Source organism: Chanodichthys erythropterus, chromosome 8 (genome assembly GCF_024489055.1).
Source record: "Chanodichthys erythropterus isolate Z2021 chromosome 8, ASM2448905v1, whole genome shotgun sequence".
Taxonomy (NCBI): domain Eukaryota; kingdom Metazoa; phylum Chordata; class Actinopteri; order Cypriniformes; family Xenocyprididae; genus Chanodichthys; species Chanodichthys erythropterus.
In genome coordinates, this window is record NC_090228.1 from 23632624 (window position 1) to 23659976 (window position 27353).

A 27353-nucleotide genomic window follows, 5' to 3' on the forward strand; every position below is an offset into this window, starting at 1 on the left:
GCTTGAGGACGCGTATGACGCGCTATGATGGCGCGGAAGGAAGCTGTAAATGAGCATCGTCTCCTAATTTTTATGATCGGTGTTGTATTTCTACATTTGTTTATCTGTCCCTACACTAAAGTTGAAGAAAGTTTTAATTTACAAGCAATTCACGATGTTCTGTATCACGGATTTGAATTTGAAAAGGTAAGATCATATCTCGAAAGCAACGCTTTTTTAGGGTTAGGGCTGTGTTCTGTTTAACAAGTTGTGTTTTAGTTCGTGAAATTCAAGAGTCTTGTGATCATTGATTACATGTGATTAGATGGATTTTCAACAGTTAAGTGAAAGCGTTCCGTAAAAGTATGGAGTACTACTGTAGTACTATCAAAATTGTAAAACCATGCTCCATTGATTAATTAATATTCATATACCATGATATGTGTACGTTATTTGAAAATAAGTAATGTTAAAAGAACATCATGGTATTCCAGAGACATGTTAGTACTATAAACATGTAGAAAGAACAAATGCACTTTGGCACTTTTTTGTTTTGCATTAGACTATCTAGACCCACATGAGGACTAAAGTTGTGTCCAAAATAACATACTGTACACTATGAACTAACTGTGTCCTCTAGCGTATGAAGTTTAAAAGGTTATTTTGTTATCTAACATCAGAGACTTATTGCTCCCACCCTCCCTTAACCCTGCAACTTATTGCTCCCACCCTCCCTTTCCCCTGCAACTTACTGCTCCCACCCTCCCTTTCCCCTGCAACTTACTGCTCCCACCCTCCCTTTCCCCTGCAACTTACATACTACAAAATGGCATGTACGCAAATTGGGATGCATATTAAGTCTCTCTTAATTCCTAATTGCTTATTATGGTTTCTCCAGTATGATCATCATGAGTTTCCTGGTGTGGTTCCACGGACGTTTCTTGGACCGCTGTTCATATCAGCACTCAGTGCACCAATGACGTGTGTGCTTGCTCTCCTTCAAGCTCCAAAGTTTTACACTCAAATCCTAGGTATATCCTGGAGATGACAGTTTGTAGCTTAACATTATTCTCATTTTTCCCCCTTCAGTTTCATCACCTTTATGTTCTTCTCTGTTCCGCAGTGAGAGGAGTTCTTGGAATATGTGTGATTTTGTCACTGTGGCAGATGCAGAGAGAGGTCCGGAGGCAGTTTGGGTCAATGGTGGCCAGTCTGTTCTGCTTCATCTGCACTACACAGTTCCATCTGATGTTTTACAGTACCAGAACCCTCCCAAATGTGATTGCTTTTCCTTTAGGTACAGGCTATAAAGTACAAAGTCCACATATAACACAGCCAGTAATCATGGTTCTTAGGTGATCATGGAGCAATATTTAGAGTTGTCATTGTACTTTCTTAGGCTTTGAGTGGTTGTGAGAACAATATTTATATTATGCGAGGGAGTTAAAGGGTTAGTTCACCCAAAAATGAAAGTAATGTCATTTATTACTTACCCTCGTGTCGTTCTACACCCGTAAGATCTTCGTTCATCTTCCGAACACAAATTAAGATATTGTTGATGAAATCCGATGGCTCAGTGAGGCTCCTATTGAGAGCAAAGCCATTCAAACTCTCAAGGTCCATAAAGCTACTAAAAAAATATTCACAGTTCAGTGGTTCTATCTTAATATTATAACAAAATAAAGACTTTTCAACAATATAATGATGGGGCGATTTCAAAACACTGCTTCAGAGCTTTACGAATCGAATCAGTGAATCGGAGCGTGATTAGAAATTCAGTGAATCAAAAGTCACTTGATTTCAGCAGTTTAGCCATTTGATAGGAGATTCAAATCACTTACTTGAAACAAATGATTCATAAAGGTCAAAAGCTTCATGAAGCAGTGTTTTGAAATCAGCCCATATAGATATTGTTGAAAAGTCATTATTTTGTTTTTTTTTTGGCGCACAAAAAGTATTCTTGTCGTTTATATTATTAAGATAGAACTACTGAACTCACATGAACTGTTTCAAAAATGTTTTTAGTACCTTTATGGACCTTGAGAGTTTCAATGGCTTTGCTCTCAATAGAGGCCTCACTGAGCCATTGGATTTCATCAACAAATATCCTCATTTATGTTGAAGAAGATGAACGAAGGTCTTACAGGCGTAGAACGACATGAGGGTGAGTAATAAATTACATTATTCTCAATTTTGGGTGAACCCTTTAAAGGTGCCCTAGAACTTTTTTTTAAAAGATGTAATATAAGTCTAAGGTGTCCCCTGAATGTGTCTGTGAAGTTTCAGCTCAAAATACCCCATAGATTTTTTTTAATTCATGGCCCTTTAAATCTCGTGCTCCACGCCCCAAGAGCTCGCGCTTGCCTTAAACAACATAAAAAAAAGTTCAAACAGCTAATATAACCCTCAAAATGGATCTTTACAAAGTGTTCGTCATGCAGCATGTCTAATCACGTAACTACAGTGTTTATTTTGATGTTTACATTGATTCTGAATGAGTTTGAGGCTATGCTCCGTGGCTAACGGCTAATACTACACTGTTGGAGAGATTTATAAAGAATGAAGTTGTGTTTATGCATTATACAGACTGCAAGTGTTTAAAAAAAAATGAAAATGGCGACGGCTCTCGTCTCCGTGAATACATTAAGAAACGATGGTAACTTTAACCACATTTAACAGTACATTAGCAACATGCTAACGAAACATTTAGAAAGACAATTTACAAATTAGCACTAAAAATATTATGTTATCATACCATCTGCATGGGCTGGCATATGCAAATATTGGGGGCGTACACCCCGACTGTTACATAATAGTCGGTGTTATGTTGAGATTCGCCTGTTCTTCGGAGGTCTTTTAAACAAATGAGATTTATATAATGTTATATAAGCTAGATGCTGCTAAAATTTACAGATTGCACCTTTAATTGTTGTTAAAGGGATAGTTCACCCAAAAATGATGAACTAGTTTCAGACGAACACAATAGATATATTAAAGGGTTAGTTCACCCAAAAATGAAAATTCTGTCGTTTATTACATGAAGTAGTAGTAGTCATCTGGTTTATTAGAAGCAGAGACCGTTTTTTGTTAGAAGTAAGAAGAAAACTCATTGCTTTACACAGGCTACTCTCTGCTATCTCAGACGACGACATCTTTGTCTTGTGACGGCCAGACGGCCACAGTATCTTCTCTGAAAGGGAGGGGTGTGAGGGGGAGGTGCCGTTAGTTGCAGTTTGCAAACCTCACCGCTAGATGCTGCTAAAATTTACAGATTGCACCTTTAATTGTTGTTAAAGGGATAGTTCACCCAAAAATGATGAACTAGTTTCAGACGAACACAATAGATATATTAAAGGGTTAGTTCACCCAAAAATGAAAATTCTGTCGTTTATTACTTAACCTCATGCCGTTCCACACCCGTAAAACCTTCATTCACCTTCGGAACATAAATTAAGATATTTTTGTTGAAATCTGATGGCTCAGTGAGGCCTCCATAGACAGCAATGATATTTCCTCATTCAAGATCCATTAATGTACTAAAAACATATTTAAATCAGTTCATGTGAGTACTGTGGTTCAATATTAATATTATAAAGCGACAAGAATATTTTTGGTGCGCCAAAAAAAATGGAGAATTATGAATTCAGATCGCGTGTCAAACTGCCAACGGCTGAAATCACGTGACTTTGGCGATCCGAACAGAAGATTCGATACACTGATTCATTTATGCTCCGAAGCTTACTGAAGCAGTGTTTTGAAATCGGCCATCACTAAATAAGTTGTTTTTTTGTTTTTTTTGGCACTCCAAAAATATTCTCGTCGCTTTATAATATTAATATTAAACCACTGTACTCACATGAACTGATTTAAATATGTTTTTAGTACATTAATGGATCTTGAAAGAGGAAATATCATTGCTGGCTATGGAGGCCTCACTGAGCCATCGGATTTCAACAAAAATATCTTAATTTATGTTCCGAAGGTGAACGAAGGTCTTACGGGTGTGGAACGGCATGAGGGTGAGTAATAAATGAAATTATTTTCATTTTTGGGTGAACTAATCCTTTAATAATTATCCTTAGTCCTCCAAGGTTCTGAAGCGAAGCGATGCGTTTTTTTTAAAGAAAAATATATCCATATTTAAAACGTAATAATTCAAATAACTAGCTTCTGGCAGACGACCGCACGCAGAAGCTAGTTATTTCAATTTATAAAGTTTTAAATATGGATATTTTTGCTTCAGAAGGCCTTTAATTAACCCACTGGAGTTGTATGGATTAGTTTATTTTTTATGGATGGATGGATTATTTTTGACTTCAAAACACAGCCCCCCATTCACAACCATTATAAACCTTGATATTGTGATAAATATAATGATATTTTCATATATATGTCTGATTGTGTTTGTCTGAAAGATGATAGTCATATACACCTTGGATGGCTTGAGGGTGAGTAAATCATGGGATAATTTTAATTTTTAGGTGAACTATCCCTTTAAGGTAATCGACTGAGCTTATCGATTAATTTCAGTTAGGATCGTAAGCACATGGCAAAATCACTGCTTTTACAGTCATGTAAACGGAACATTTATTTACTCTAATAAATGTGGTTGTTACTTCCAAACCTTTGCAGTACATGGCTAAAACAACACAATAAGAATCATATATTCTTATAATATATAATAATATAATAAATAATAAAAATAATAAAAATTGCATTGTAACAGCATGCCTTTCTGTTAATGTTTGCATTATTCTGCACTTTTACCATACAAACTTCTCTCCAAATTGTGTTTTATTGAATAGTTCTGCTGGCGTTCACATCTTGGCTGGCCCAGAGACACGGTGCCTTCATTTGGCTCTCTGCTTTGGCCATTATTGTGTTCCGCTCTGAATTGTGTCTCTTCTTTGGCCTGATGATGTTGATGTCACTCCTGAGCAGGAAACTCCATTTTCTGCAACTGCTTTACCATGCCATACCTGCTGGTGTTTTATCTTTGGGTCAGTTAAATGCTTTTCAGTCAATATTTTTCTGTCTACATTTTTTTTTTTTTTTTTTTTTTTAGCTTTTTTATACACTAAATTTAGACATTTGATGTTTTATTTCTCAGCAAAGCATGGACACAGCCCTTTACAGTCTGAAGTGTGTTTGCTTTCTCTTGTAGGTCTCACTGTCATGGTTGACACATTTTTCTGGAATAAGCTGCTCTGGCCTGAGGGTCAGGTATTGTGGTACAACACAGTCTTGAATAAAAGTTCAAACTGGGGAATATCCTTTTGCAAACTGCAACATGGAGATGTCAACATTTACTCAGAATTTTCTTTTTTGGGCCAACTAATCCTTCACAAAAAAAAAAAAAAAAATTCTGCTTGATTCTGTCTCCTGTCAAAATTTTGTATGTTTCCTTGACTCCTGTGCCTCAAACTCTCCCTTTTCTTTGGTACTTCTACTCTGCTCTTCCTCGAGCACTTGGCAGCACAATACTTTTTATTCCACTTGGCCTATTGGACAGACGAACAAGAATACCACTCAGCGTAACTGTAGGCTTCATTCTGCTGTACTCCCTTCTGCCCCACAAGGAGCTCCGTTTTATCATCTACACCTTCCCTGTGTTCAACATGATTGCTGCCTGCGGTTGTTCCTTCATGTAAGTTGAACATATTTTGGTAGTAGTTGTTAAAGAGTCATGAAATGGAGAATCAAAATGTTTTTGATATTTGCGCATAAAAGGTTACTCTACAATAAAAACATACTGCAAGTTTCAGAACTGAAAACTAACACTCCAATTTAAAATATTATTTTTTTTTTTTTTTTTACCCTTCAGAAATCGAAGATGTAAACATTTAGTAATTAAGATTTTTAAATAGTTTTCAAATACATGTACATATTTATGTACTTAATACCATGAAAATGTACTTTTGGTTTACTGAATTTAAAGTCTGCTAAATTGGAACAACTAATGTTGTACTTAATGCACTTTAGTTATCCGGAAGTAGTGCTGAGGTCGAACTAAAGATATACTTAAGTATATTTGATTGTGCTAAAATGGTCAAATTCTTGCATCATTATATTCTACAGGGAACCTAAAAAGCTCAGATACATGTGACTTGAATGATGCAGAACATTTTTCAAGTTTTTCTGCTCCTTCGCTAGCCATGATGACTGTTGTCAACTGCTTAACATGCCTTATTCACATGATCAGACTGCTTTGTATCTTTTCACTGCAACTTATTACTTTAAAAAGTAACATTGGCAGGAAAACTCTTTCACTCTATGATAGTTAAATATTTCAATTAATCAATAGATCACATGCATCCCGACCTTTGGGGTTGTGCCCGTACAGAATCAGTTTATGGGTCAATTTAACTATGATCCGTTACACCCCTATTTAAAAGTAGTAGTGAGGTTTCTTGCATGAAATCAACTTAAAGGATTAGTTCACTTTCAAAGGAAAATTAGCCCAAGCTTTACTCACCCTCAAGTCATCCTAGGTGTATATGACTTTCTTCTTTCCGATAAACACTCTTGGAGATATTTTAATAAATATGCTGACACATCCAAGCTTTATAATAGCGGTGAACGGGACCCACGAGTATGAGCTGAAGAAAGTGCTTCCATCCAATTCCATCATAAACGTTTTTTAACTTTCTACGTATGTTGAATAGATAAATATGGTTACCACCATAATCAAACAGAACCTGTTACATAAATGCATTACTGCTAATTAAACTAAATACTAATTAGAAAATAAAATCAGTTAAAACATCCCCTAGTAATAATATGTTGCCTAACTTTTACTTTATATTCTTTTTAGATTAGGCTATTCCATTATTGGTCCTGCACTGCTTATTCAGCTTCTTTTCAATACATATGCTTATATTGGCAAATGTTGATATAGTGACATTTCATGCATTTCGAACATGTGACTAAGACTAAATCTAGAGATATTTAAACATGCCAATCAGCAGATTACAGCTGATCTGCTGTACTAAATGTGTTTTTAGCAGACCCTCTTCTTTTAGTATGAAAGAGCATTGTCTTTAATATTCAATTCTGTGGTATTTAATTTTAACAAATGTTTTTACTTTCTCTTGTTAGTTTTAAGAACTACCACAAGTCATGGATGTATAAAATTGGCTCCATAGTTGTGGTAGGACATCTGATGTTAAATGGAGTATACACAAGTATTTCTCTGTATGTTTCCCATCACAACTACCCAGGAGGGAAAGCAATGTATGAGCTACATAGGTTAATTCCAACAACAGCAGGTAAGTTGATTTTGATTGCTCATTTAGTATTGAATTATTGCAATACAAGCAATCTGATTGTTTCATATTTGCTGCACAGATGTGTCATTACACATTGATGCACTAGCTGCACAAACAGGAGTCTCACGTTTTCTGGAGCTAAATAGTTACTGGAGGTGCGTGACCATCAAAGATAATTTGATAATTATGTGCAATAAATTATTTGTCTGAATGTATTTCCCTTTCATTTCCTAGATATGACAAGAAAGAGGATTTGACCCTTGAAGATCCAGTTATGAAGACATATTCACACCTGTTAATGGAAGCGAATACAACCAAGATATTGCTGCTCAAAGACTCTCACAAACCTCTTGTCTTCATCCCAGGATACCAAAGCCTTGCATTTGAGGTGTCCCACTTTCCACCTCTCAAAATCAAGCTAAACAACAAACTTGTGCTTCTAGAAAGACATTTAAATAATGAATCTAGATAATAAACACTGAATGAAATATTTCATTAGCTAAGACCAATAAATGTTTACAGAAGTGGTTATCTAAATTTTGTTTCTTTACTATGCCTACCAGTGGTTTGTCAACCGCCTCTTTTGAATGAATGTAACTCTGGATTCATAAAGATGCTTAAAGGGATAGTTCATTCAAAAATGAAAATTCTGTAATTTACTTGCCCTCATGTCATTCATAACCTGCATGACCACCTTCTGCTGAAAACATAAATAAAAATATATATAATGTTAGTAACAAAACCATTTTGGAGACCGATTACTTAAATTCAATAGACCAAAAAATATTTTCTTTAATGTTTCACAGAAAAATGAAAGTCATACAGATTTGCCACTCAGACTGTCCTCTTCAACAAAGGCCAAAAAATTACATTCCCACATTTTTTTTCAGTTTGAATTTGAATAGATCATCCAGATTTGGGAAAAAAATATGCATCTGGTGACAATTACAAGGGGAGAAAAAAAAAAACAACCTGAAACAAATTTAAAAGCAACATGGTTTCAAATGTAAAGTTTTATTTACAAATTACCACAAAAAAAAAATTCCAGTTTGAATTTTTCCTCTATCAAATTATATTTGGGAAGTTATTCATAAAATGTACAGTACATTTCCTTGATGTCCCATAATTTAACCCTTTAGATTTATATAAAAAAGATTTGTGCTTGAGACAAATTTTCAAATAGATTTCAACCTGAAAGTACAGCATTATGTACATTTTTTTTAAACAAATACAAACAAAACAATCAGCAAAAAATATATATTAAAAAAAATTCTAACAGTACCATGAGCCACAAAAAAATAAAAAAAAAATAAAATAAATCACAATAAAAGAATTAAATAAAATACATTTAAAACATCTCTCAGTCACAGCATTTATTTTGGGCCATGTATTTATATAAAAACAGTATTCAGCATGTAGTTTCAATTTTATAAAATCATTAAAATCAGAAGACTACGACTTGCTTTGCACATCAATTAATATTTACAGCATGTTGACCTGAAGTAGTTTGTATAAGGCACAAGGAGAGAGAAGACAAAAGATAAATTTTATAAAATAAAAAGAATCAAAGTACAGCAACAAACAATAACTACCCCTATAACTAGATAACCCTCCCTCCCTGAAAACACTTTTCACCAGGAATAAGACTCCAGTTATCAAGTGTACTCAACAGTAGTACTCAAAGCAGTCTTTTATTCAGTTAAATATCATTCAGATGCTCTGTGTATTGAATATGAACCACAATAAAATGAATTGTGGTTAATTAGGCCTTCTCAGAAAAGTTACTCGAGTGGTCCTAGGTTGAGGTTCATCAGAGTCTTAAGAAACAGCCTTGCAAATATAAATACATAATCATCAGTACTGAAAATATATCAAAGGAAGGTTGACCTTTAAAAATAGAAGTCCTTCAAGATTTTCTAGCAATGGTCGGGACTGATTCAGAGCACAGTTGACACTTGATGTGCTAAAAAGTGTGTCTGCTGGTACAATGCTGGGTGGACAACCCACATAGCGTACAGCTACTTTGGCAAGGTCAGGCCACAGTAACTTCTTCAGGTTCCAATAATCCAGAGGATCACAACTCTGGTCAAGAATGTCTTCCTCCAAATACTCAAGCACAGCAAGCTCCAATGATTTTGGTCTATCCTCTTGCTTGATTTTCTGTCTAATGTCATCCATAAGAGCCCAGAGGTTCTCTTTGTTTGAGGCCAAGCTGTTTGATGAAGCTGGCATTTCACTACATCCGTTTGACAGTGGTGGCTTAGTCTCAACAGAGTTAGATGTAGACACCTCAAGTTCTTGTATGAGGTCATGCTTACACTGCTCTGCTTCTTCCTCAGTAAAGAGGGACGTCTTATACCTTGGGTCCAACATGGTTGCCCATATGTACCTGGGGTCATGAAGTGTAGGGGACATTCTAGTCACCATTGCCTCCTTCAAAGACTTGAGCATATTATCAATACCCATTGTCTCATCAAAAAGCATATCTATCTTTCGGTTGAGTATGTGAATGAGTGGAATGACCTGACCTAGAGTTGCAGTGCGATTGCTCATCTCCCTGCAGGCTACCTCAAAAGGCTTAAGAGCATTGCAGACTGACTGCATGACTTCCCACTGGTCACAGCTTATCAGTTCCCTGAAATTACACTCTATTGACATCTCATCAATGGCTTTCTTTTGCTCGACTAATCGCTCAAGCATAAAGTATGATGTTTTCCACTTAGAGGGAACATCCTGAACCAGCTGGTTTTCAGGTAACTGATAAGCTTTTTGCAGCTCTGCCAACTTCTCCTTTGCTTTAGCAGAACGATGCACCCTTTCACAGATTTTTCGAGCAATACTAAGCAAGTTCTGAACCATCCTCTGACTTTTAATGGCTTCGTTAACAATGAGGTCTATGTTATGACCAAAACAATGCATGGTGGTGTGGTCACTGCTCTCTAGTATGCTTCCAATAGTTTGATTATCTGTTACAGTAAATCCAATTTTAAGGCCTGAGGAACCAATCCAGGTGTCCCAAAGATATTCAAGCTGTTTCTGTATGTTCAGCATATTGTAGTCACAGTCAATTGAGGAAACACCAAGGAGGGCCGAGCAGTGGAAATCTTGACCCTGAGGCAGAACTTGAGACTCAAATGTTACCCAGTGGGCTGTAAGAATTAAGTACTCTTGAGTTTGGCTGCTCACCCAAACACTTGTTGTGAAATGGATAATTCCACCTTCAGCCTCTTTTAGGTGGGTCAGAACTACTTCTTTCACGCTTTCATACATTTCTGGGATTGCAGTGCTGGTAAAGTAGGATGAGGAAGGTAGAGAATACTGTGGTTGGAGGTATTCCAGTAACCGGTTCAGGCCAAGATTTTCCACTACAGTTGATGGCTGAAGATCCAGTGCAAGCATTTCTGCAATGAGTTTGGTAATTTTTTTGGCAGCTGGGTGGCATTCACTGAACTTTTCTGCATTCTCCTCATAAGTAGAAATGTCCATGAGCTCCTGCTTAACTTGAATTTCAGCAGATGACACATCACCTGAGATATGACTATTATTTTCAAGCACATGTCCATGAAATCTCTGCATGTGCCTAAATAAGCAACTAGTGCCTAAATTGGTTGTCTTTTTGCCCCTGCTAATTGTGCGGCTACAGTGCAAACAGACCACCTTTGTTGGGTCCGCAGAGGAAATAGAAAAGTGATTCCATAGCTTTGAAGTCTTTTTGCTGAAAACAGGCAGGTTATGGGGTTTGTTCTCAACAGCAGGGCTGTCTGTTGCATTTGTTGTCATGTTGTCATCTGCAGCAGGAGTAGAATGAGGTGACTGAGGTGAGGAAACTTTGTCACTTGTGCTTTTTTGGGTTTTGAGAACATCAGGATGCCGTCGCATCAAATGTCTCATTAAACAGCTTGTGCCAAAGTCGCCTCGTTTACCACGGCTTATGACACAGGGACAATATCGGCACAAAGCTTTGAGTTGGTCAACAGGAGAGACAATGAAATGATGCCATACTTCTGATTTCACCCGTTTCATTATTTTTTTGTTTTGTTGAAAAACTGAACTCTGATCTTGGGATGCACTGTGCCCCTCAGTGTGTTCCTCTGGAGAGGATGACAGAGGTGTATTTTCCCCTTTTAGTCTAAAAGATGCATCAAGTGAGGACTCTTGTCCAGATTGATATGTAGCATCGTTTGCCTCATCTTCAAGAACCATGTGCTCACTGTCATCATTGGGCACTTCATCAGATATGGTATCAGGGCGATGTGAGATACAGAGGAAATCCTTTTTGACCTCTGTGGATTCCTGTGTACGTGACAACAATGTTGGTGGAGTGGTGTAAGGAGGAGGAATGCTTGAGCCCTGCCCATTTTCTTCAATGACTATGTCTCGATGGGCCCGCCACATGTGGCGAATAAGGCAGCTCGTCCCCAAGTCTTTCCCATTTTTGCCACGACTGAACTCATTCATGCAGTGAATACACACTGCTTTTGAGCTGTCAGCAGGTGATAAATAAAAGTGTTTCCACACTGCCGAGCGCCGCCGAGAACTTGAGCTTTTAGGGGCTGATCCAGGGCTATCAGTCAACAAGTCTGTGGCATCATCATTATGGTTGTTAAAGGAATGTGGGGAAGGAACTGCACTGTCACTTTTGACACTCTTTTCTGCTTTTGGTTTGACCTTTTGTAAAGAGTCTTTGGACACTGTATCTGTGGCCTCAGCTAGAAAGGTGGACAGTGGAGTATGGTTATCTGTTGGTTGCTTGATGCTTACAGACAAGTCTCCATTGTTTGGTGATATATTGGGAGGTATTAAAGATGAAGAATTGGACAAATTATTTAATGAATCACCATCTTGCAGAAGTACAGTGGGATGAGCCCTTCGCACATGCCTCATTAAACAACTAGTACTGAGGTCTTTCTCATTTTTACCCCTGCTGAACTCTTTCATACAGTACATACAGATTGCTTTGGTACTATCACGTGGTGATATGAAAAAATGGTTCCAAGCAGGAGATTTTTTTCTAGGGTTAAGAGGACTTCTTATGGATGATAGAAGGCTTTGTGTGACAGCATCCATTGCAACATCATAAAGAGTACTTGAGTACCCACTGAACAAGTTACCATAATCATCGTCGTAACCTCTAGTGGCAAAAGGGCCAAAGGCCCCATCAAATGATAACTTTTCATCATCCTGAGTGATTTCACCCGTTTCATTTGGTTCTGCTTTGATACATACACTTGTTTCAATTTCTGAATTATTTATTTCAATGTTCTGGCTCTTATTTGAAATAGCTGGAGATGTTTGAGACTCATGCTTTTCACAAATTTCTGCTGCTGAATCCTCTGTTGAATGCCCATCGACCTCAGAAGATCCATCTTCCTCTGCGCCCTCAAATGACAAAGACACCAAAGAAGAGTCTTTTGCCAGTGTCTCAGAGGGAGAGGTATGGGGTTCTGCTTCCAATATCTCTTGAGGAGTAATTCTGTATGATTTGAACACATAACCATCTTTCCCTTCGATTTTTAAACAGGTTCCTTTGGCCTCTATTCTCTTGTTATCTTTGGAGCCATTATGCTCGTGGCTTGCATCCTCAGTCTTCTGTGAGAGGCTGTCCTCTCCGTCCATTATTGCAGAAAGAATTTCTGCAGTGAAAGAAAACTTTCTTTATTCAAAGCAGCTTTTTAAGTGTTCAAGTGTCATGGGTGTGGCTCTTTCTTCCATCCAGATGTTTACTTTAACATGTTATATCTGAGCCCAGATGCAACACACATATTGACCTCCATTTAGGATAGTGTAAATCACTTGTGTTCATTTGTAGAATCTGCAAAATTAGATAAGAGATAGAAAAACATTAAGGTAACTAAAAATACAGTTAACATTATAAAGTAACTACATGTGTGATAAAACATGCTACAAAAAAAAAAAAAAAAGTAATAGTTCAAAACATACCAGCATGGCCAGCATTACTATTGGTGCATACATACTTAGGATCAGACAAAAAGATAAAGCATACATGAATGAGCTGTATAGTATTAATTCCTGTGAATATGATAATGATTAGTCAATGTTTTGCAGGTCACTAGTAAGTCTTGTGTCTTTGCAAGTCTCGAGTCAAGTCCTGAGTCAAGACAGGCAAGTCCAAGTCCAGTTGCAAGTCCTCAACTTCAAGCTTTTAAGTCTTAAACAAGTCATTAGTGCTCTTTGTCCAAATTAGTCTCAGTATTAATTACTCAAGTAAATTTATACATTTATTTTCCCCATAATTTCATGTTTCTTTTTACTCAATTAATGATCTGTATTATATATTTTAATATTTAAAGTGCCATAAATGTTTTGGAAATACTGTAAAACTATGACTATTTCCACTGTTTCACTGTAAATGATTCTGTGTTTTTAATGAATCAGTTGTCAACAAATTTGCTAATAACATGTACAGCACACTCATTTATCGTCACCTACTGACAGGTCTACAGAAATAGCTTCGTTGGCATGATTGTTGGGCATTTACAGTATTTGCAAATCATTTTTGGTACTTATACAATACAGAATGTTAAATGGGCAAAGATACATGACATGAAGGGGAAAATAAATAAAAATATAATAATGATAATAATAATAATAATAATGAAAATATAATATATACAAATATTAAATAAAAATAAGAAACCATCAGTGAAAGGATAAAATTGTTTTCTTGTAGGCCTATATTATTTTGTTCAACAGGCATTGCATACATTGATAAATTATAGAATGAAGACATTATACACTGCGTTCCAAATTATTATGCAATTGACATATCAGTAAGATTTCAGTACGATAAACATTCAGATTTTAGTTTTTCTAAGAAAATGTTTGTTTGTTTGTTTATCCATGTCTTTTTAGACAACTGGTATCAATCTCAGACAAAATAATTTGCCAGATCTATGGAAACCCTACTTAGAGGTTGTTCCACATTATTAAGCAAGTTATGGTTCTCATGCAATATGGGGGAGGAAGAAAGATCTTTCTGAAGATGAAAAGCATGAAATGGTGCAATGTTGTGCAAAAGGCATGAAAACAACTAATATTGTGTGAAACAATGGCGATTATCGAATTATCATAAGATTTGTGAGTGATTTAGAGCACAGCAGAACTCGGTCAGATAAAAGCTTATTAATGAAAGTTCCTATCAAAAAAATGTATTGTATTAAAAGGGCAGCTATAAAAAAAGCCAGTGTTGAGCAGCAAACAGGTATTTGAAGCTGCTGGTGTCTCTGGAGTCTTGAGAACCTTACCATGCAGGCTGGCAGTTGTGCGTAAAAATGCATTTTAGACACCACAAACCAAACCTAACAAAGATAAACATTTACAGTGGGTGTAGAAATACAAACAGTTTTATTGCTGTGGTGTTTTTTGCAGCATGGGATCGTGCATAGTGCATTGTACAATAGTGCATTGTACTATGCACTATCCTCCTTTTTATACCATAGCTGAAAATGGACAGTTATGAACTCCACATATCTTGCAAAAGTCATTTTAATACCCTCCATCTCACTTCCCAATATTCCAGCCCAAATCATCACCCGCCAGCTCCTTGTTGACATTGCAGTCTTATTGGAATGTGGTGGCCATTCACCAACCATCCAGGAATCCATCCATTTAGACCATCCAGTAGTAGTACCGCATTATTCAGTGAATAAAACTATTTAAAAATGAGTCTTCATGTATTTCTACACCCACTGTAAATGTTTCTCTTTGTGAGGTTTGGTTTGGAGTTGCTGAAATGCATCTTTACGCACAACTGCCAGCCTGCATGGAGAGCTTCTTGAGACTCCAGAGACACCAGGAGCTTCAAATACCTGTTTGCTGCTCAACACTGGCTTTTTTTATAGCTGCCCTTTTAATACAATACATTTTTTTGACAGAATCTGACCGAGTTCTGCTGTGCTGTAAATCACTCTAAATCTTATGATAATTCGATAATCTCCATTCAGTTTCACACAATATTAGTTGTTTTCATGCCTTTTGCACAACATTGCACCATTTCATGCTTTTCATCTTCAAAAAGATCTTTCTTCCTCCCCATATTGCATGAGAACTGTGACTTGCTTAATAATGTGGAACAACCTCTAAGTAGGGTTTCCATAGATCAGGCAAATTATTTTGTCTGAGGTTGATACCGGTTATCTAAAAAGACATGGATAAATAAAAGAACAAACATTTTCTTAGAAAAACTAAAATCTGAATGTTTATTGTACAGAAATCTTACTGATTTGTCTCTTGCATAATAATTTGGAACGCAGTGTAGAAGAATGTTTTTAATGTGACCAATATTTCAGAAAGTATTACATTCCTATTTCTATGGCGACATATCAAGCGCCACGTGACACTTCGCAGTCATGTCACTGTATGCTATGGCTGTATGACTAACGTCAGTTCTCAAAATAATTATAAACTTGTAAACTAGTTTGTAAAATATCTGATATTCAGATTCTCAAATATATGCAAGTAAATGTATTTTGTGTTTTGAAATAAGTTTATAATGATCATAGTTGATCACTAAGTTTAGGGGTTATACGTGTTACCATGCAGTCCAGAGCCTGACAGATTTACAACACGTAAATTCATACATTTCTCTCAAAAGACATGAAAGTGAAAGAGCAGAACAGGGAGAAGAACAGTGTAAGCTTTAAGCCAAGAATCAATCTTTTTTACACATTTATTTCTGCAAACATAATGTCTGATTGACGTTAATCTTATTACTAGTCTTCTTCACTAGATGTCAGCCTCTTATTTACCTTGCACAATCTTACAGCGGGGAGCCTTGACATTCATTCAGTGCTTATTGCTTAACATGGCGGATACAGGTGCACCTTTCAGCGTGAAAGATGTTCCAGACAGCTAAAGGAACTGTCACTGTCCCAATTAGGCCGGTGTTGCATGGTCACAAAAGTTTATCAATTGGATGCGTTCTTACACCTTGCCAATTTAAGCATTCAAACGCAAGAGGACGTGAAAGAGAACGCCTGCAATGTGTGAGAAAGCTGCGCATGTCAGACAGTGTGCAAATACCGTATTGTGTCGAATATAACCATTTTTTTTCTTAGGAATACATCTGAAAAAAAAAAAAGGGTTTGTATAGACTTTTACGTCAATAATACACCCACAACAATAGATGGTGCCAAATACAGTTGTGCTAAAAATTATTCATACCCTTAGTAAATATGACCAAAGAAGGCTGTGAAAATAAATCTGCATTATTAATAATTTTGATCTTTTATTTTAAAAATCTACAAAAATCCAACCTTTCATTGGAGAATAATAATTTTAAATGGGGGAAAAAAATATCATTATGAAATAAATGTTTTTCTCTAATACACATTGCTCACAATTAATCATACCCTTTTATTCAATACTTTTTGCAACCTCCTTTTCCGAAGATAAGCTCTGAGTCTTCACCTATAATACCTGATGAGTTTGGAGAACACCTGACAAGAGATCAGAGACCATTCCTTCATGCAGAATCTCTCCAGATCCTTTAGATTCCCAGCTCAATGTTGGTGCTTCTTCTCTTCAGTTCACTCCACTCATTTTCTTTAGGATTCAGGTCAGGGGACTGGGACGACCATGGCAGAAGCTTGGTTTTGTGCTCAGTGACCCATTTTTGTGTTGATTTTGATGTTTGTTTTGGATCATTGTCCTGTTGGAAGATCCAACCACAGCCCATTATATGACTTCTAACAGGGACAGTCAGGTTTTAAATTTTTGTTGGTATTTGATAGAATCCATTATTCCACGTATCTGATCAAGATGTCCAGGACCTCCGGCAGAAAAATAGGCTCACAACATTAAAGATACAGCCGTATATTTCACTGTACACATGGGGTACTTTTTACCCCTGTGTGCACCAAACCCATCTTAAGTGTTTGCTGCCAAAAAGCGCTTTTTTTTTTGTTTCATCTGACCATAGAACATTTGAAAAGTAACTGACACTACTGGAACTTCAAACAGGATGGGTTCTATGGTCAGATGAAACAAAATTAGCTTTTTTAGCAGTAAACACTTAAGATGGGTTTGGTGCACACAGGGGTAAAAAGTACCCCATGTGTACAATGAATTGTTTTTGATGTTGTGAGCCTATTTTTCTGCCAGAGGTCCTGGACATCTTGATCAGATAAATGGAATAATGGATTCTATCAAATACTAACAAAAATTAAAACCTGACTGTCCCTGTTAGAAGTCATATATTGGGCTATGGTTGGATCTTCTAACAGGACAATGATCCAAAACAAACATCAAAATCAACACAAAAATGGGTCACAAAACAAAGCTTCTGCCATGGCCGTCCCAGTCCCCTGACCTGAACCCTAAAGAAAATGAGTGGAGTGAACTGAAGAGAAGCAGCACTAACATGGGCTGGGAATCTGAAGGATCTGGAGAGATTCTGCATGAAGGAATGGTCTCTGATCTCTTGTCAGGTGTTCTCCAAACTCACCAGGCATTATAGGTGAAGACTCAGAGCTGTTATCTTGGGAAAAGGAGGTTGCAAAAAGTATTAAATAAAAGGGTATGAATAATTGTGAGCAATGTGTATTAGAGAAAAAAAAAATTCATAATAAGATTTTCCCGCCATTTAAAATTTTTATTCTCCAATGAAAGCTTGGATTTTTGTAGATTTTTAAAATAAAAGATCAAAATTATTAACGATGCAGATTTATTTTCACAGCCTTCTTTGGTCATATTTACTAAGGGTATGAATCATTTTTAGCACAACTGTACATGTAAAACGAGTGTGTAAGGAAATACAGTGTGTCCAAGTGTATATTAGAAAATCACGAGCGCAAAAAGACAGTCTTAAAAATGCTAACAGGCAAAGAAAAGCTAATGTTTGCGTGCCTCGTTGACGGGACTGAACCCTGAACTGTGATTATAAAACTTAAATGGTACCCAGATTTCAAAACTACAGTAAGATTTCACTTCGACTGTTAATTAAATTTGGGTAAGCTACATGGTTTTCACTACGAGATGAATAGCCTAATTGTTATATAATTCAGATGGACTACAGGTTATTCGAATGGTATGCTGAAAAGTATTTTTAAATGTGATTGTTTATTGAAAGGCAAATTCTGAGGCAGAAAAAATGCCTGCATCAGCTCGAAAAAGTGCCATCAAGCTTAGTCAGATTCATGTACATCGTTTTGAGACGCAGTGAGGAATAATTCTGGAAGAATTTACCTCAGAGAAAGAGCACAACTTTCAATTTCATTTCAAGGATCAACTTGATCAAGCTGATGACTGTGAATGATAAGTTTTTTTATTCTTAAGTTCATTATTCTAATCACGATATAGTATCTGAGAATATTAAACCGCAAAAAATACTGTTTAAATATGAATCCTGCAAGTATTGTGTGTCTCTGTGTGAATGAAAAGGGCAGACGCGCATTACGTCTACTACGCATAACTTACATCAGTAAACATGCCATATTGGCTATTCCCATATAAAATGTCATAGAGGTAATATGAATGTTTAGACCAGTGGTTCTCAAATCTCCCCTGGAGGACCTCCAATCCCTGCACATTTATGTCTCCCTATTTCTGACACACCCATTTCAGGTCTTGCTGTCTCCATTAATGAGCACATGAGTTGAATCAGGTGTGATATATGAGGGAGACATAAAAAATGTCCAGGACAAGTTTGGGAACCACTGGTTTAGATGATTTCTTTGGCATGCATTGAACAGATTATGAAGCGTTTACTGTGAAATAGCCTAGTGCCACATCAGTGAAGCTTTTGTTCACAATTAATAATGAAAATTCAGCTTTGAATCACAGAAATACTTTTCATGCCACTGTACTTTAAAATATAATGTATGTGAACCCCTTGCAGAATCTGTGAAAATGAGAATTTTAATAAAATAAGAGGGATAATAAAAAATGGGATAAAGATATTTTACATAAAAGATGTTTGCATTTAGTTCACAAGACAAAACAATAGCTGAATTGATTAAAATAATCCCATTCATAAGTTGGGGTGGGGGGTGAAAACTTTTGAAAAGGATGAAGATGTCAATTTTTCTTATTTTGTTTAAATATCATTGTTTTTCATTTAGTACTGCCCTTTGGAACCAACAGAAGATACTTGCATGTTTCCCGGCAGAAAAATTAAGTACAATATACCTTGATATTTGAATTAAAAATGTTTCACCCCTCAGCTCTTAATGCATTGTGTTTCCTTCTGGAGCATCAGTGAATGTTTGAACCTTTTTTAATAGTTGTGTTTGAGTCCCTCAATTGTCCTCAGTGTGAAAAGATGAATCTCAAAATCATACAGCCACTGCTGGAAAGGGTTCAAATATGCAAAAATGCTTAAACTGATGAATCTGCAGGACCTGGAGGAATTTTCTGAAGAAGAGAGCTCAGTTTAACTGCTTAGGACAAACAAAAAACTCATGAACAACCATCACAAAACATAAAAACAGTTGTGGATCATCAGGTAACCACACACAGTATTGAGAATCAATGGTTCACATACTTATGAATGGGGTTATTTTAATCAATTCAACTATTGTTTTGTCTTGTGAACTAAATGCAAACATCTTTTATGTAAAATATCTTACTCAGGACAGTACTAAACAAAAAATAACATGCATTTTTTTATTATCCCTCTTATTTTATTAAAATAATTCTCATTTTCACAGATTCTGCAAGTGGTTCACATATTTTTTCATGCCACTGTGTATTAAAATAGAAAACCATTACTTAAATTGTAATAATATTTCACAGTGTTGCTGTTTTTTTTCTTTTATCTCACAGATTTGAAAATCATAGTGACCAGATATTGACCCACATTGGACTGCATGCATATGATACTGAGATCACTGGCTGGAAGCAGGAAAGTTTTCCTTCTTTTTTTTCTCTCCAGTGGATAGAAACACCAAACAACTTGGAAATGTCAGGTATGTGATGTTCACATATCTCTGAACAGGATTTATTTTAGGGCTGCACAATTAATTTAATTTCTAATCACGTTTACGGATGCCACGATTTTGTAATCATTCAAAGGCGTGATTACAAGGAAAAATATGGTCGTGATTTTAATGGTAAAAGACTGTAAAAATTCTACAGTGAAAAACTATTAATTGGGTAACAAAGTTTCCATACATACATATATATATATATATATATATATGTATGAGGAATAACTGTAATAGATCTAACCATATTTTTAATGTAATTTTACAGTAAAATACCATAAAGTTTACAGTTTTTTTGGAAGTGAAAAAGAACACGTACTTGTATAATTTACTTGCATGATTTACTTGTTACTTTTCTATTTTGATATTCCCATAATTCCTTGCGTAACACTTCACATTTGATGTATTTTTATTGAAATAACGGTATCTTAGTTTTTTTTAAATATATATATATATATTTTTTTTTTTTTTCAAATCAGCTATGTAAATTAGGGTTTTATGTTACATCCAATTCTGTTAAATTAATGTTTATTGCATTTTTTTTTATTTCATGTGCGTTACCATGATGGTGTTTAGTGTTTGTGTGAATGACACTATGCATATATTAGTATATATTAGTATTGTCCTTCTCAGCTGGTGGAAATGAAATGCTTGTGATGAACTGTGATTCATCATGTGACTCATCACCATTGTGTTTTATGGTTGTCAGAGTATATTATAAAAAGGTACAAAACAGATATTAGTTCTTCAATAGTATGGTAAATTAACATTATCAGTTAATGAAATATAGTATTTTACCGTCAAGTTAAATCCGTAAAACTTATTTTAAACTAAATTTATTGCAACCACAGCTGCCCTTTTAACAGATTTTTTTTACAGTGTTGTTTAATGTGAATGAGTAGGCAGGGTGGTTTTCACATCATTTTGATGTTACATTCAGTAAGTGTTTTGTGGCCTTATTTCAGTGATTTAAATTTTATGTTTTTTCAATAACCACGCATAAACGTTATTCTCTCAAAAATACAAACATGTACATACATGTGTTCACATATTATGGTAGCCTAGTTTGTGCTGAATACTTTTGCCATTAATAGGTTTATAAGCAACTGAAAAAAGCACAAATATCAGGGCATGTCAAAACTTCTCCAGGGCCCAAAAAACTTCAGAGGATTAAAGGGACACAAAAACTGTATGTTTTTGCTCACGCACAAATTGGGGCAAATTTGACAAGTTAATAAATGATCTGTGGGATATTTTGAGCTGAAACTTCACAGACAAATTCTGGGGATACCAGAGACTTATATTACATATTGCAAAAGGGGCATTATAGGTCCCCTTTAAAAGAACTGAACTCAGACACCTTTAAGTGGACCATGAGGTAAACCAAGTGAAAAAAGGACACAGTTCTCTTTATGTTCACACTGTCCCTGAAAAAGGACTCAGATCCTTTTTTGGATCACGTGCCAGGTAACGGCTGTGCAACTCTGTGAAGCAATGTGTGTATAAGATAGTAAACTAATAAAGCCTATATCCAGCCTTAGCTTGGGTTCAACATATTTAGTGTCTTGTGTGTGTGTGTTCAGGAAGTTGCAGTGACGAGAACAGTGACAATTTATGATTGTTTAGACAGGTCAGAATAGAAATTCATAGAAATTTCTGTGCAGTTAGAACAAAATGCACATTTGTGTTTTTGATTGATATTTTGACTCCTAATTTTATACATAAAAAAATTGTCTTTTTTGGGGGGGCTAGTTAAATTCTGCCTGCCCAAAGGAATGTGATGTTTGAAATGTGATGTTTATCTAGGGCTGGGTATCGATTCAGATGTTCCAGATCGATTCAATTTCGATTCACAAGCTCTCAAATCGATTCGATTTCGATTCTCGATTTGATTTTCGATTCTCGATTAAATTTTATGTGAAGGTGGCATCAACGTCGACAAAGCACCTGAAAACGCAAGTTAAGCACTGAACGAATGAATAGCCGCTTTTCCACTGTCGGGCCAGCGCGAGCCAGGGCTTTCAGCGGGCCAGGCTAGGCTAATAGCCCCGGACTTGTAGCACCGAGCCCAAAATCACGCTGCATTTCCACCGTCGGGCCAGAAGCTCCACAGAGCTTCACTAAAACCCGCCCGTAACACGCCTCTCTTGAACAACGTCACACAAACCCGTCATTTCACAAACAAACTGAAGTTTTATCAGAAAAATAATCAAATCAAAAAGAAATTACTGGAAACTAGCGAGATCGTAAAGTGAACATGATAAAAGCAGGCGTTGTTGGCATTTTGTTGTTTACTTAATTTAAAAACCCAAGCATCGATGTTTTACCAAACAAATTAAATCAATGAATTAATTTGTGTCAAGATTAAACATTAGTCACAGAAATAAAGTGGTATTTACTGTTATTTCACAAAAGAAAGAGGACACACACTTATTCAGTCACGTCTGTTACTGTTTATTTGTAGTCATAGGAGGCGTATACATCACATATACAAAGAATAATAATTTCTACAAATTTTCCACCGAAAATACGACCTGAGGAGCTTTAGCTCTCTCTCGAGTGACAGAGAAACAATCCCAAAAACATGGAGTTGCTTCATTTTATAAAATATGCGGAGCTAAATATGGTTATCTGTCCGTTGAGAGACGAGATGTGCTGACAGATAAAATAAATACATGATTGTGATAGCATATTTGTCTGATTTCTTCAAGCCGTCGTATTTACCATATTTACTATGGTAATAGTGCGCATAGCCTTGGTCATCAGAATCCACATCGGATCACAAACAGAAGTTATTTAAAACAATTGCTGCTGCCTGAAAGTGAGTTTTGTGCTAAAAATGATTTGAAAAGTCTTGCCTACATTCAATCATCCATAGCGACGGCGCCTCCGTCTGGTGCACACACAAATGAACTCCGCCTTTGTTCGTAACCACTCCCTCAAGCATGAGCTGGCCCGCTTTGGATCAAGGTATTCGACGGGCAGAAAAACCTGGGCCGTTGGCCCCGACCACATTTTAAAAAACAATTCATCGAAAATCGATTTTTTTTTACCCAGCCCTATGTTTATCATTTTATTTTTTGTTTTGAGGATGTTACCATAGACATTGCTACCTGAACATGCAGTTCTATTATAATATTTCCTGAAATAATTTCAACTGCTTCTATTTTTCTATTCAATTGCCAAATAAAGTTAAAGAAAATAAAAACGAACTAACAATCTAATCTACAAGAAACAGCACAAATAAATACATGAGAGCTAAGATACAAATAAAATAAACAATGCTTTACAGGTTTTTCAGGTATCCAACAGCTTTCAGGTACAGAAATTGAATAAAGTAATCAAATATAAAATAACACTGAGATGGTCTCCGTCCGGTTCGCTTTAAAGTGGTCTGAGATCGTTTGGAGCGTCACATATGGGCCAAAAATCATGCAAACCGCACAGAGACCCCTGAAAAGGACCAAGAGTGAAAACACTCAGAAAGATCGACTGAGCTTGTGTGATTACCTGCATCTGTCCTTCTTCAGATCAAGTCATATTTGTGAAAAAAATATGTTTGCCATGTCTCAAGAGGAAAGCGGTCTTTGTCGTAGTATCTTTTCAACATTTAAGGGTACACATTGCTGGTTGTTTGAGATATTGGGAAATATCAGCACTCTTAGGCCCCGATCAGACAGAACTTGTTTTTTGCAGCGAGAGGCACCTTTTTAAAATTGTTTTCTATTGTCAGTGAGCGTTTTGCGCGCTGTTTATGTGCCCCGTGTGCCTCTCGTTTTAACTGCCTGCTGCACCTCGCGTTTTTGCAGGAGCGCTCTGAGCGCTTAAAGTTGAAAAAAAAAAAAGCAACAGAAAAGAGCCCGACGTCATTCGCGTTTTTTTTCATTGTCCAATCTAATGAATGGAGAGACGGGTCTTCAGTTGTGCTGATGAAAATTTACAGTTTATTGGACACTGCAATGATGGTGGAGAAACTTCTTGTGGCTGTTGCGGGTTACCCGGAGCTCTATGACTGAAAAGTTACTGAAAGTAAATAATATGACAGTTTAACAGCAAACCAAAGAGCGCTCACGCTACACTGACAGGACAGCTGAGTCAGTGGTTGCCTAGCAACATAAAAAAAATGCAGCGCACTGCTCTTTTTTTTTCTAAAATCGACCAAAAAAGGCAGTGCGGTGCGCCTCACGTTTTCAGACCTGAAAAACACTTTCTGTCTGATTGGGGCCTTAGAAAGCCTCTCGTCCAGTCAGATTTGAGGATTGTAACCAACAGTTATACATATAATAATATTAGCCCAACGAGTGTACCATCAGGTTTATGTTATGTTGTGTGGACCCTTATTTTGACATTCTGTTTCCTTTAGTTCTCATTTCCCAACTGGTTTCACTGGTTAATGATTATGTCCAGTGATTCCCACACATTTTTTACCTGACTTTACCGCCCAGGTATATTAACGGATGCACATTTTTGCTTTTATTTTTTTTATCCCCTTATACTTTTTTTTTATCCGCCCGAGATAATGAAACCATCCACATTCAACTTAGAAGCGGTCCACATGTCGCGTCTAAAAACGGCAGCCACGCCACTTTCTCCTCTTTTCAAAAAAGCTCGTTGCTAAGCAATCATGAGCCACGTTCTCCATGAAGACGAAGAAGTTTCAGCAAAAGATAAATGGATTTCCAGACCTTGCATTAGCTCTAATACTAGATTATACTACTACTTATGGAGATGATAAATAAAAAACCCACCCTGTACAGCTATGATAAGCTGTTCGTCCATCTTGGCAGAGCTTTTGATCTCTATTTGAGCGCCTTCGTCCCACGTCAACATTAAAAATAACGAACTTGAGCACACAAAAGACGCAACATGTGAAAGGCCCCTAACTACTGGAAAGTCTCCCTTCGCTCTACGTGTTTCTTACCTGCCCGTTCATTGTATGTGAGAACTGTTTACTCCCACTGACAATTCCACATGCTACAAAGACCATCAGAGATGCGGTGGATATTTCACAAAGACCTGGTGCGTGCGCGCAAGTGTGCATAATCATGTTCGTTTCACATTGCATTTATAAGAATGGATAAAAAGTAGCCTACTTCATATCCCCAAAACACAGTTTAATCTGTATCAAAATGAATTTCAATAAAAAAATTGTGTTTTAGTTTTTAAAGACACATTATTTGTTGTCTGTCACATGTTGTAGATAATTTTTGTGCCATGGGTAATAGGAGGATTTTCCACCCGGTTACCACCGCAAGTACATTTCAAACCCGTGGGAAGCACTGATGTCCTTGTTTGTTTCTATAGTTATTAGTTTCACATAGTTTATTTTCCTTTGTTCTACCCCTGTTTATTTAGCCCTGTGTTTCAGTTGTTCTTGGTCAGTTCTTGTTTATGCATTGTGTGGTTTGCTTTTTTCTCTTGCATGTTCATTAAGAGTGTATGGATTAATAATACTGATTAATTATTCTACATTGTATCATTTATTTATATAGCCAAAAAATATATACTGTGTGTGTGTGTGTGTATATATATATATATATATCTCGTTTTAAAATGTCAATATTAACACATATTGCGATATTGAGCAACTCAAAATCACCGCAAATGAAATTATTTTACCGCAGCAGCCCAAAATGCATCAGTAATGATTTACAGAGGTACGAGAAAGCTATACTGTGATATTCACACGTACCTAATTTCTTGAATTGCAACAGCGTTCATTGATTACAGAGCATGTAATCCTTGTTTTTAAGAGGAACCCAATATGTTTTTCTATATAAACTATTACTATTCGAATTAGTGTCAAGAATCTAATAAATATCGTTTACATTTTCTGTCAGTTGTCACGATATATTAAGGCATAAATAAAACGAATAACCAAAATGTACATTTGGACAACCTACTGTAATAATAATAATGACTGTATATCATTATATGTAAATGTAGTATTTTTTTTTAAACATATAGTTTTCCAGTCGTTTCTACTGAGGAAGTAAAAGTGCTGCTTGAGCTACTACTCATCAGCACACGCTCTCGCGACCTGACGAGATGTATGCGCTAGCTCTAGCAACACATGCTAGCGGCTAGTGCATTAGCTCGCAGACAAAACAACAGGAAAACACTTCTCTCCTGCCATAACGATTTAAGCGACTCGATTTATTTGCTTGTATTTCCTTAACATTTAATTTGTAAAAACGACTGCTTGGGGATTTAAAATACCTTACACTGAATCATTTAAAAAGACGTATAATAATGATATTTGACTTAGTGACAACTCAATGGTGTGGCTACGTTAGGCCACACAGGACATAACCTGATGAGGCAGAACCGGATCCTGGTCGCACAAAACAGAGAAGCTCGTCGAACTACCTGGGTCACTGGATCTAAACCAAAATCATGCATGCGTCTTTCTGAGACAATGCAAAACTCTCGATTAAAGACATAAGTATCGCTTACCTTTGTGTCCTGAGGTTTACTTAAGTGAGTTTCGGCTGTGAAATGGTTAAGTAAAGCGTATGGTTGATCCAGTGTTGTAATTGACTTGGTTGCTTTGTCTCCTGTGCCGTAAACAGTGCGCTGTAGTAGCGCCACACAGCGTCAGACGGAAGAAACAGAGCTCTATGGCGTCATAGAGGCTTTCGATACGGTGGGTGGGGTTAACAAAACAAAACTACAGTTATTCTATCCCATAGCAAACGAAAGGTCATAATCATGTAAATAAAATTACGAAGCACTTGCTTTTGCATTTTACAAACTCATGCAAGACAATCTAACCACTGAACGAAAACTATAAAATGACAAGAGCTTGTTCACTAAAGCAAACATACGGGGTTTCTTGACCCGAGGGTCTCTCTCAGGGGCAGCCAGGCACCAGAAGGGGTGGGGCAAAACACCAGAACCTTTGATATTTAAATATGTTTAAGACGGTGGTAAAAACGTGGTATTTTTCTGTATTTTTGCTAATAGATACTCTATGGTCCTTAACCAGCTTTCTATTCATGTATATTTCTTGTTTGCAATTAAGTGATAAAAATGTATGTATAAATATGTTGGGATTTTTATTGAAACAATTGAAAATGCATAACATTACAAACAATAACCATTGTTATATTATAAATTAAGAAAACAAACAGTGCAAATACAAAACAGTAGTATAAACTCA

The 27353-nt window shown here is 36.4% G+C and overlaps 3 protein-coding genes across 5 annotated transcripts in view; 2 read left to right on the forward strand and 1 right to left on the reverse strand.

Annotated features, from left to right (window-relative positions):
• alg12 (ALG12 alpha-1,6-mannosyltransferase) lies at window positions 1-7965 on the forward strand. Of its 2 annotated transcripts, none has more exons than XM_067392384.1 (9): window positions 1-186; window positions 878-1010; window positions 1103-1276; window positions 4785-4979; window positions 5144-5247; window positions 5430-5626; window positions 7078-7247; window positions 7327-7402; window positions 7482-7965. In XM_067392384.1, the coding sequence occupies exons 1-9, from the start codon at window positions 25-27 to the stop codon at window positions 7717-7719; spliced, it is 1449 nt and encodes a 482-aa protein (XP_067248485.1). In that variant the 5' UTR covers window positions 1-24; the 3' UTR covers window positions 7720-7965. The 2 variants fall into 2 exon arrangements, with proteins under 2 accessions (XP_067248485.1, XP_067248484.1); XM_067392383.1 differs by having other exon boundaries at window positions 5144-5246; window positions 5402-5626.
• Window positions 7966-8031: 66 nt separating this feature from the next.
• zbed4 (zinc finger, BED-type containing 4) lies at window positions 8032-26799 on the reverse strand. Of its 2 annotated transcripts, none has more exons than XM_067392376.1 (2): window positions 26648-26743; window positions 8032-12880 (listed from the first exon to the last, which is right to left on the reverse strand). In XM_067392376.1, the coding sequence occupies exon 2, from the start codon at window positions 12861-12863 to the stop codon at window positions 9102-9104; it is 3762 nt and encodes a 1253-aa protein (XP_067248477.1). In that variant the 5' UTR covers window positions 12864-12880; window positions 26648-26743; the 3' UTR covers window positions 8032-9101. The 2 variants fall into 2 exon arrangements, with proteins under 2 accessions (XP_067248477.1, XP_067248476.1); XM_067392375.1 differs by having other exon boundaries at window positions 8033-13059; window positions 26648-26799.
• Window positions 19968-27353, forward strand: part of brd1a (bromodomain containing 1a) — a 28994-nt gene continuing 21608 nt past the window's right edge. The window contains exon 1 of the mRNA XM_067392378.1: window positions 19968-20173. The gene's annotated coding sequence lies outside the window, so the exon portion shown is untranslated. The remainder of the gene's footprint in view (window positions 20174-27353) is intronic.

What these genes read in the sequence shown, in the direction of transcription:
- alg12 (XM_067392383.1), top strand. Translation starts at nt 25, where the DNA reads ATGATGGCGCGGAAGGAAGCTGTAAATGAGCATCGTCTCCTAATTTTT. An exon ending in GTTTTACACTCAAATCCTAG is followed by an intron (nt 1,011 to 1,102) that starts GTATATCCTGGA and finishes TCTGTTCCGCAG; the next exon opens with TGAGAGGAGTTCTTGGAATA. An exon ending in GCCTGCGGTTGTTCCTTCAT is followed by an intron (nt 5,627 to 7,077) that starts GTAAGTTGAACA and finishes TTCTCTTGTTAG; the next exon opens with TTTTAAGAACTACCACAAGT.
- zbed4 (XM_067392376.1), bottom strand. Translation starts at nt 12,863, where the DNA reads ATGGACGGAGAGGACAGCCTCTCACAGAAGACTGAGGATGCAAGCCAC.